The sequence below is a fragment of the Bos taurus genome, chromosome 5, assembly GCF_002263795.3.
Source record: "Bos taurus isolate L1 Dominette 01449 registration number 42190680 breed Hereford chromosome 5, ARS-UCD2.0, whole genome shotgun sequence".
In the NCBI taxonomy this organism is placed as follows: domain Eukaryota; kingdom Metazoa; phylum Chordata; class Mammalia; order Artiodactyla; family Bovidae; genus Bos; species Bos taurus.
In genome coordinates, this window is record NC_037332.1 from 89,494,723 (window position 1) to 89,506,308 (window position 11,586).

The following is an 11,586-nucleotide window of genomic DNA, read 5'->3' on the forward strand; positions in this document are numbered from 1 at the left end:
CCTGCAAAGACCATCTAGTTTTATTACTTATTCGTGTTCCTGTTGTTCAGGTTATAAAATATTGTGCGAGAGGGCGAGAAAAACTCGCTGGTTTCCAAGTCTGAAGTTAGGGCACTTTGCTGGGCTGTCTCCTTCTGTTCCCAGCGCTCCAATTCCCTCCAATTTGCGGCGGATCCCAAAAGCTTTCAAGTTTTCCCGAGAGGCGCGTGAGAGGGGGGCTGCAGGTCCTTACCTGTTCCCTGGGGATGCAGGGCAGGGAGGTCCTCCGATGGGACTTGCTGCTGCAGCCGGACATCTCGGCGGACACCACGGAGCTGGACCGCCTCCTCCTCTTAAACACCGGGATCTCTTCCTTGGTCCCAGCGATCAGCTGGGACCCGAAATGCTCCCTCGGAGCCGCCCCCGAGTACTGCGGCAAGATCTGCTCCACGTACCTGGCGAGGAGGATCCCCAGCACGCCGGCCAAGTACGCCAGGTAAGGTCTCCAGGCAACCTTGAACCTCTCTAAGGAAATGAGGGCCACGGTCCTGACCGCGCTAGTCAAGGCGATCATGAGGACGCCCAGCCTCAGCCTCAGCACCAGCCATGTCGCGGCAGCCAAGCAGCTGAGCACCACCCCCGCGGCGGGGAGCGAGAGTAAGTGATCCTCCCCGACGCCCAGCCCAATCTGGACGAGCGCTTCCCCCCCGCAGCAGACTGCCAGCAGCGCGACGGCCAGAGGCAGGCGCACCCCGGCGCGCAGGAGGTACAAGCCCATCCAGAAGAAGGCACACAGGAGACTGAAGAGCAGCGCTGAGGGCTGCAGCCAGGGGCCGAGAGGCGCGCCGCCCCCGGGAGCACCTCCCCGAGGCCCCGGGAAGACGCCCCCTTCTGCTGCCGGGGCTGCTTCCTCCTCCTCCGTCGCCTCCTCTTTACTCCGCTCCAGGTCACAGCCGATCTCCCCGCGGACCAGCCTCACCAGCAGCGCCAGCAGAAAGGACAGGGAGCCCGCGCACAGCGCCGAGGAAAGTTTCCGCGAGCGCCGGAGCGGCCGCAGAACCCGGGCGCCCCAGCAACCTCGGCAGCCCACGTCCCGGGGCGATGCGGGGCCGGCCGCTGGGGCCGGCCTGGCCTCCCAGTGGCCCGGCGTGGCTCCGACTCGGGCGGCCTCGCCCGGCACAGCCATGGTGCGCCCTCTTCGCGGAGTCCCCGAGGGCCCCCCCGACGCCCCCACCCCGCCACACACACACACACAGGCGCGCGCTCACGCCCGCTCTTCTCGCAATCCCACCCTCGGAATCCCTCCTGCTCCCAGGCCCGCGAGCACTGAAAGTTTCAGCTTTCGAATAACTCCTGGAGAAGGCTAGATGCTCCAAAGAGACGCCTTCCAGTGAAAAGCTAGCACAGGCAGAAGCGATCAGACTTCCTCTTTTTCTCTCTTGGAAAAGCTTTGCAGCATTCTCCGCTCCACCCCCACCCCCGTCTTCGGTCCTCCGGGGTCTCTCCGGACTTCAGGATTTTAAAGATCGCCCTAGGCGTCCGGCGTGCGGGGGTCGCAGCTGGAGCCGGGGACGCGGGGCGAGCTCGCAGCCATCCTGGGTGCTGCTGCACGCTAGGGGCCCGCAGCCGACGGAGGTCCCCCTTCCTCTCCTTAATGCAGCTCTTTCTCTATCACTCTTTCTTTCTCCTCGGCCGATCCTCCCCGACCCGGCCCCAGGAAGCGAACCGCCATTCCCTGGGGCAGAAAGCACAGCCTTTCCTGCGTCTGTCGGTCCAGTTCATGGCAAAAGGTGGTGAAAACGGAAAAGGGGCTGAGAAATAACCAAGAAGTTGCTAAGTCCCGTCGGAGAGACACCCAGTTGGAGAGACGAGCGGCTGCCGCAAGGGAAGGGAGGGAGGGCGAGCGAGCTGGAGAGGAAGGGAGGGTGGGAGGGAACGGAGGGCGAGAAAGGAGAAGGAGATTTACAGTTTTTTTTTTTCCTTCTTTTTGGTGCGGGGTTGATGGTGATTTGCAGTTTTGCAGAAGGGAGGAGAGTGGAGACGACTGATTAAAACTGTATAAAAAAGCAGGCAGCTGGAGTGATCTGCAATCCCGCTTGCTTTCTTTAAGGCAACTCCCTAGGAAAGCGTTCCCAGCCCTGCTCCCGCCCCTCCCCGGAGGAGGCGCTCTTCTTAGCTCGAGCTTCTTTCCCCGGAGCCGAGCCGGGCTGCTCTGCCAGCATCCTAGGGAAGGAGTGGCTCAGACCCGTCCACCGCCGGACTCTCAGCCCCCGGGGTCCAGGGTCTCAGGCTGGCCCTCACACAGGGCTGCCCAGGACGTTGGAGTGAAAAAAGGATGGTGCTTGGATACTTATCTCTAGAGGGGAGTCCGCAGACTTCCCACTGTCCTGAAAAATGACAGCCACATCTACTGTCTGGGTGATTCAAAGATGCTTATAGACTCAAGTCAGGTCCAACAGCAAATCAATGTCAGGGGGCATTGTAAGGCCTTGACTGCTCCTGCTGGAAGGTCTGTTTCGACAGAGAACCTAGGCTTTCCTGTTGGTCCAAACAATGGAAAATTTCAACAAGTTACCTAGACTCAAATAGCATTATTAAAGAGAAGGGGGAAGGGGACAGCTCTCTTGTTATTGTTGTTACTTTAAAAAATACAGTGTATGAGAGTATTAGTCAACAGTTGTTGATGATGGATGGTAAATTACATTGAGATTAAGTGGCCCTAGCCTCAGAGAAGTGTACAAAGTAAGGAAGCTCAAACAATCAGAAATATTTAAAAAATCTCAAAGTGGGGGTGGGGGGATAAGAACAGGTAGGTTAACACTAGGAAAGATCTTAAAAGCTGCCTATGGTGAAATTGTCTACCATGAAAAAAGCTTGTGGAAAAAAAAAAAAAAAAACCAGGACCCTAGTTATTCATGTTTATAGGCTACACGTTTCCTACGCTGTAATAATGTTGAATTTGAGAAACTAAAAGTAAAAAATTTTAAGCTAACTCTTGGCAGATTATGAAAAAATAGTATCTTTTTAAAAAGTCCATCAGTGTGGAAAGTTGTTTTTTTTTTAAATACTGAACACAAGACCAGTCCACTCTTGTTAATTTTTAATATGGCTGTCTTAAATGTAATTTGCCCTCACTAATAATAATAAAGATAATCCAATTTTGTTTAATTATCTGAACATTCCAGGGTAAAGTGTGTGTGGAAGCTGGAGTATTTGGATAATTGGCTCAATGAAAGTGAAAAAAAAAAAAGTGAAAGTGTTAGTTTCTCAGTCATGTCCAACTCTTTGTGACCCCATGGTCTGTAGCCCACCAGGCTCCTCTGTCTGTGGAATTCTCCAGGCAAGAATACTGGAGTGGGTAGCCATTCCCTTCTCCAGGAATGGAACCTACATCTCCTGCATTGTGGGCAGACTCTTTAACGTCTGAGCCACCAGGGAAGCCCAACTGGCTCAATATGCTATTGTATTTTATGTGTAGAGATAAAGCAATCTAAAGAAAAGATAAAGGAGATACTGAAAAAGAAAATTCATGAGACAGGGGAGAAGTTAGCTTAAAACTGAAGCTTAACTTTGTTGGAAACAGCCTGCTTTAGTTTGGGGCAGATGTTAATACTTAAATCAGGGTGTAAGTGGATATGAGGAACTGTGATAATACAGCTTCTCTCCATCAGATGTCCAGAACCGTGTTACCACATGGAAAACAAGTTGGGCAGCTAGTCAATGGCAGTGGGCACCATCTGTTTAATAATTAAACAGGAGCAACGATCTCTTTGCCAAAGACAAATGAGCCCCTAGCCTGCCGCTTTTCTGAGTTTTCTTTTTTAGACATATGATTCATATGCCAGAGCCTACCTGAAACATTTGAGTGAAAAGCCTTGATTGGAATATCGTGATGAAATTCACTGCCATCAAGAAGAGCATATTAAAATGAAAAACTGTTAAGATCTGGGCATATATCAAGATTAGCAAGAAAGGAATAGTGAGAATTTTAGAGTATTTCCATTTTTCCCTGTACCCTACTGCCACAAGCATCTCAGTTCTTTAGGAAAAAAACAATAAATCACCATAAAAACTGAACTTGTAAGAGATGGAATGTAGATATGAAAGAAACATTGTGACCAGGAGAACATAAGAATGGCATCTGTTAATGGCAGCAAAACAGAAACACTAGGTCTGTATCTTAATTACATTCTTGAAATGTTCCATTGTATTATAGAGGCAGTGTCCTGGTTTCTCCAAAATCTCAGTAAGCCTCACAACCAGAAAATTATTTTTTCTACCAAAAGAAAAGAAGGTAGATTCCACCTCTCCTGGCATTACCATCCAGAATCTGGAGGCAGGGAAATGAAAACAATAAAATCTTCTTAGGTAGATGCCAAAAGTTGCAGAGCTGTACTACCTGAAAGAAGTGCCTAGCAGTGTATGTAACATATTAAATGAAATCAAACCCAACACGTAAAGTGGACACTGAGCAACCACATAGAAATAAAAATTGTCCATTTTCTCCAGACAGTTCAGTTCAGTTACTCAGTCACGTCCAACTGTTTGCAGTCAACTCCATAGACTGCAGCATGCCAGGCCTCCCTGTCCATCGCCAACTCTCAGAATTTACTCAAACTCCTGTCCATTGAGTCGGTGATGCAATCCAACCATTTCATCCTTTGTCGTCCCCTTCTCCTCCCACCTTCAATCTTTCCCAGCATCAGAGTCTTTTCCAATGAATCAGTTCTTTACATCAGGTAGCCAAAGTATTGGAGTTTCAGCTTCAGCATCAGTCCTTCCAATGAATATTCAGGACTGATTTCCTTTAGGATGGACTGGTTGGATCTCCTTGCAATCCAAGGGACTCTCAAGAGTCTTCTCCAACACCACAGTCCAAAAGCACCAATTTTTAATCTCTCAGCTGTCTTTATAGTCCAACTCTCACATCCACCCATGAAGACTGGAAAAAAATATAGCTTTGACTAGATGGACCTTTGTTGGCAAAGTAATGTCTCTGCTTTTTAATATGCTGTCTAGGTTGGTCATAACTTTTCTTCCAAGGAGCAAGCGTCTTTTAATTTCATGGCTGAAGTCACCATCTGCAGGGATTTTGGAGCCCCCAAAAACGAAGGCAGCCACTGTTCCCACTGTTTCCCCATCTGTTTTCCATGAAGCGATGGGACCAGATGCCATGATCTTAGTTTTTTGAATGCTGAGTTTTAAGCCAAAGTTTTCACTCTCCTCTTTCACTTTCATCAAGAGGTTCCTTAGTTCCTCTTCACTTTCTGCCATAAGGGTGGAGTCATCTGCATATCTGAGGTTATTGATATTTCTCCTGGCAATCTTGATTTCAGCTTGTGCTTCTTCCAGTCCAGCATTTCTCATGATGTACTCTGTATAGAAGTTAAATAAGCAGGGTGACATTATACAGCCTTGATGTACTCCTTTCCCTATTTGGAACCAGTCTGTTGCTCCTTGTCCAGTTTAACTGTTGCTTCCTGACCTACATACAGATTTCTCAGGAGGCAGGTCAGGTGGTCTGGTATTCCCATCTCTTTCATAATTTTCCACAGTTTATTGTGATCCACACAGTCAAACGGAGAAGGCAATGGCACCCCACTCCAGTACTCTTGCCTGGAAAATCCCATGGATGGAAGAGCCTGGTAGGCTGCAGTCCATGGGGTCACTGAGGGTCGGACACGACTGAGTGACTAACTTTTCACTTTTTACTTTCATGCATTGGAGAAGGAAATGGCAACCCACTCCAGTGTTCTTGCCTGGAGAATCCCAGGGACGGGGAAGCCTGGTGGGCTGCTGTCTATGGGGTCGCACAGAGTCGGACACGACTTAAGTGACTTAGCAACACAGTCAAAGGCTTTGGCATAGTCAATAAAGCAGAAATAGATGTTTTTCTGGAACTCTCTTGCTTTTTCGATGATCCAGTGGATATTGGCAATTTGATCTCTGGTTCCTCTGCCTTTTCTAAATTCAGCTTGAACATCTGGAAGTTCACGGTTCATGTACTGTTGAAGCCTGAGCATTACTTTACTAGCATGTGAGATGAGTACAATTGTGTGGTAGTTTAGCATTCTTTGGCATTTCCTTTATTTGGGATTGGAAATAAAAACTGACCTTTTCCAGTCCTGTGGCCACTGCTGAGTTTTCCAAATTTGCTGGCTACTGAGTGCAGCACTTTCATAGCATCATCTTTCAGGATTTGAAATAGCTCAACTGGAATGCCATCACCTCCCCTAGCTTTGTTTGTAGTGATGCTTCCTAAGGCCCACTTGACTTTGCATTCCAGGATGTCTGGCTCTAGGTGAGTGATCATACCATTGTGATTATCTAGGTTGTGAAGATCTTTTTTTGTATAGTTCTGTGTATTCTTGCCACCTCTTCTTAATATTTTATGCTTCTGTTAGGTCCATACTATTTCTGTCCTTGATTGTGCCCATCTTTGCATGAAATGTTCCCTTAGTGATGAGTTCTCATTCAAGAAGGTGACAATACAGCCAAAGGATCATGAAAATGTGGTACACACAGAAAGAGAATATGGAAAATGCAAAGAATATTCAAAAGTCTTACTAAAGCTCTCCACTTAGCCAAAATCAGGGATGTTTCCATGAGGATTTTGTTAAGAGGATTTAGAAATTAACCCCATTGCATATCACTTGCATTTTGCCAGATATAGTTATCATTGAAGGAATTCTTTTAAATTTAACAGTTTACACCCCACAGTATGGGTTCACTCATTCTCCACAACACACTTGACCTCTGTGTACATATATCCAATTGGTAACTAAAATATGAAATCCTATGGCCAGAGGAGCCTGGCGGGCTACTGTCCATGGGGTCGCAAGAGTCAGACACAACTTAGCAGCTAAACCACCACCATCCAAAACACAATTCTTAACTTTCAGCCCCCTCGCTACCCTATCCTTCTATCACCAATCCCCAGACATCCAGCCTATTTCTCCTCAATCCTCCCCTACCCCAAGAAAAAGTCATTACCACCTACCTAGTTCTCACACCTCTTAAGAGGGTATTACCCTCTATTCCTTCCTCTGTTTATCTTGCTCTTGTTCTTGTCTATTAGCAAGTACACTTGGTTCTATTTCTAAAATACAACCTGAATCCATGAACTTTTCACCATCCCTCTTTGATAACCAATTCAAGACCCACCATCATCCCTGGTCTGGACAACTGCTATAAGTTGGTGATGCTCTTCTATCATTCATTTTCTGCACAATAGCCAGAGTGATCCAATGATGTCACTTTTAAACTCAATGATGTCACTCCCTCCTTAAAACCATCCAAAGGCTTCCATTGACCTTGCAGAATCCAGAGTTCCCCAATGGCCTGCAAGGACCTTTATGATCTTTCCAAGACACTCTCTGTGACCTCTTGTCCTATTCCAGCTTTACTTCACTGTGCAACACTGTCCATTAGTAATTTCTTCTATGATAAAAAATACTCTGCACTTCAAATATGGTAACCACTAACCATGGGTAGCTGTTGAGCCCTTGAAACATGGTTAGTGCCACTGTGGTGGTGATTTAGTCACTAAATCATGTCTGACTCTTACAGCCCCATGGACTGTACCCCACCAGACTCCTCTGTTCATTTTCCAGGCAAGAATATTGGAGTGGGTGGCCATTTCCTTCTCCAGGGGATCTTCCTGACCCAGGGATGGAACCCAGGTCTCCTGCATTTCAGGCAGATTCTTTCTTGACTGAACTATGACTTTTTATATTTAATTGTCTACTGAGGAACTGAATTCTTGTATTTAATTTTAATAGCCTCATGTGGCTAGTGGCTTCTGAGGGAGAGTACATCTCTTGCTCCTCAAGCTATCTTGCTGTTCTTTGTCATGTCAAATCAGGACCTTGGTATCTACAGATGTTCAGAGAACTGGTTCCTTCTGCCCCATCAGTTCTCACTTCAAATATTGCCTGCTTAGAAAGGATTTTCCCCAGCAATCTTAAAAAGTCTTGGGACTCCATTTGCACATGTGCATTTTCAGTCACTCTCACATTGACCTGTCTCATTTTATTTGTAAGACTTATCGCTACCCAAAAGGTTCTTGTTCATTCATTTTTTTCTTGTTCATTGTTATTGTTAAAGACAATCTCCATATACTTTTACATATAAATGCTCAAGGGGGTAGATGCCTCAAGATCTGCATTGAAGATTTGGTTGCCCAGATTGGACCCATAGGCAAAATCATGCAAGCAAGTGCTTTCAACAGAAAGTTGCGTTTTTCAAAACTGCTCAATAAATTACTCATTTAGAAGAGCAACATGTAATAGCCAACATTCTGAAAACTTTATACTGCTTCTCAGATGACATGTCCATCATCTACAGCAGGTTTCTGACAGGCATGGGGAAGTTATTTAAATACATGCTTTTGGTTGCAAGTCAGATGAGAAATCCAGAACCAGGAGTTTTCTGAATATAAATTACTGCCTAACGAGTCATAGCTCACATCATAACCTAGCTACTCCAATTAACACTTCTTGAGTGGCTGAATTTAAGTTTAAAAATTAAAACAATTTGGAAATATAGGGCTTATTAATACATTATTCCACATCCAGTTAGGGAAAAATGTAGAAAATTGCATTTTGGGGATGCAATTACATAGAAATGCTCAAGTGGGCAGATGCTTCAAAATCTACATTGAAGATTTGGTTGTCCCGATTAGAAAGTTAAATTTGCTCAGTCATGTCCGACTCTATACAGTCCATTGAATTCTCCAGGCCAGAATACTGGAGTAGGTAGCCTTTCTCTTCTCCAGGGGATCTTCCCAACCCAGGGATCAAACCCAGGTTTCCTGCATTGCAGGTGGATTCTTTATCAGCTGCACCACTAAGGGAAACCCAAGAATACTAGAGCGGGTAGCCTATCCCTTCTTCAGCAGCTCTTCCCTACCCAGAAATCAAATCAGGGTCTCCTGCATTGCAGGTGGATTCTTTACCAACTGAGCTATCAGGTAAGCCCCATTAGAAGTCCCAATGAGACTCATAGACAAAATCATGCAAGCAATGCTTTTCACAGAAAGTTACTTTTTAAAAAACTGCTTAATAAATTACTTATTTAGAAGATAAATAAGTAATAGTCAACATTTTCCCTCCCGCTCTGTGGAATGTTGCCCCTCTTTTTTATTCCCAAAGATTTTAAGTAACATCTTTGGATATATACAATAGTGAACTGGTGTAAAAACCCTAAAAAGTGAAAGCAAGATGTAAGAACAAGTTTCCTCCACAACACTTACTCAGGGAGTCAGACTGTCTACAGCACAAACCACCAGGACAGTTCACTTCAGCTTCTGTGTCCTCTGCCTTCCCAGTGTCGGAGAGCTGGCCTTTCTGACATCGCATTTTGGGTGCTAAAGTCTGGCTTAACCTTTTCTAAACAAATCATTAAGGAAATCAGAGTGCTTTCAGTACAGGGATTCCCAACCTTGTTCACATGATAGCACATACAGAAAACGATAACATTTTGTTGTCACGATGGATTAAAGGAACAAAGCTTTTTGCAGACAAAGACTTCAGGCCTGGATCCTGAGAGATCAAAATCTCAGGCATACCTCTAAACTTTGGCACATTAGCTGGGAATTTACGAGACATCTAGTATTTCACACACAAATAAAATGTGTAATTCAGTTGTATTCTTTATGAAGGCTGTTAAAATAAGCATGGGGTGAATCCCAAGATCTCAGTAGCTTGTCAACTATGAGAGTCACAGGTTTTAGGATATCTTTCATATCATTTCCCCATAAATTCCCTCAGTTGGTCTGCAACACAAATCCATGATCTTGATCTAGTTGTAAAATCTGGCAATGAGACACACTATGTTTGATTTATAAAATAGATGTGATCATGATTAGGCCTAGAATCCAAATCTTTCCTCCCATTCATGGATGCGTATCCATTATCCATCAGGTCCACATTTGTTACCCCGGTTGCTCACATCAGTAACTGATCAGTCACATCAGGAACTCTTTGTTCTAGACGTGCAAGGGCTGTCACACTTTGGAAAGTGCATTAGTATATAAAAATGAAAATATATATTCTGTTAGAGTTTTAGAAATAATGATAAGTTGTGTGTGTGTGATATCAGCATATTTTCACTCATTGAGTCTTATCTTTTAATACATATATATCAAAAGGTGATGTTCTATTCAAAGGGGAAAACAGCTTTCATTTACAGAATTCTTTGTACCCTCCATGTCTCAATCTTAGGAGATTATAAGATTATTAAGGAAGAAAGAACTCACAGGGTACAGAGTACCTGAATCAAGCAAAAGTGTGTGAATACATTTATTGAATATCTGTTTTTTTACAGATAGCAAATATTATGGATAGTATGAGTTTTAGAGCTTTAAGACTGCTTATATTATTAAAGAGATTTATTAAAATAGATTATTTTACTTCTTTGCTCTAGCATCATAGGCAAAACAAATTTAATTGACCCTTTCTGTGCTGATTCAAAATCCTGTGGTGTCTCAGGCCCATTATCATAAATGGTAATTTTCAGCTGTATCTGTGGAAGTAAATGGTGGTGGAAGGAAAGGACTGAATGTGAACTGCTTTCTGTTCAGTAATAATTATTTAAAAATAACCCTCATTTCAAAATAAAGCAATATGTTGGCAAAAGTCTAAGAATAATACTATTTTATGAAGAATAATGAATTTTGCTTAAAATGTAAACGGAATGGGTAATAATATGAAAAAAATAAAAATAAACTTCTTTGTGGGGAGAGGTAGAAGGAAGAAAATACAGTGCCTGCCAAGTAAATGACTAATAAATTGTCCAAGACTAAGCTCTGACTTCATGAGCAAATATCTCAGTTCTATAGCTGGTACTGGATACGTAGACCATTCTAAAATGGAAAACTTAAGGATAATCTGTGCTTTCCAGTACAGAATATTTAGAGAAAAATTTGAGTGTTGCTTGATAGAAAGGAAAATGTAAGTATAGGCTATTTCTTTTGATGTTCCAATATCACTGAATTTTAAATTTAGTTTTTAATTTACCCTCAGAAGTTATATCCCCTGGAGAAGGCAATGGCAACCCACTCCAGTATTCTTGCATGGGAAATCCCACGGGCAGAGGAACCTGGCATAATACAGTCCATGGAGTCTCAAAAGAGTAGGATGACTTAGTGACTAAATAATGACAACAACAAAAGTCATACTAACCACCAAATTTTTGTTCATGTGATAGTCAAATACCAGGACAAAATTTATATATATAGCTCAGAAACATCTGTGGCCTATAAACGTAATCCTCTTTTATATGAAATCTACCAGTGTTTTGTATGAAATGTTCCCTTGGTATCTCTAATTTTCTTGAAGAGATCTCTAGTCTTTCCCATTCTGTTGTTTTCCTCTATTCATTTGCATTGATTGCTGAGGAATGCATATCTCATATCGCTAATTCATTACTCTCCTTGCTATTCTTTGGAACTCTGCATTCAGACGCTTATATCTTTCTTTTCTCCTTTGCTTTTCACGTCTCTTCTTTTACAGCTATTTCCACAGAGAGCCATTTTGCTTTTTTGCATTTCTTTTCCATGGGGATGGTCTTGATCCCTGTCTCCTGTACAATGTCACGAACCTCTGT

General features: G+C 43.9%; 1 protein-coding gene across 1 annotated transcript in view; it reads right to left on the minus strand.

Annotated features, from left to right (window-relative positions):
• Window positions 1-1,890, minus strand: part of PDE3A (phosphodiesterase 3A) — a 366,795-nt gene extending 364,905 nt beyond the window's left edge. The window contains 1 exon segment of the mRNA XM_002687752.6: window positions 233-1,890. Within this exon segment, the coding sequence (XP_002687798.1) occupies window positions 233-1,165 (933 nt within the window). The 5' untranslated portion in view covers window positions 1,166-1,890.
• Between the last annotated feature and the right edge of the window lie 9,696 nt (window positions 1,891-11,586).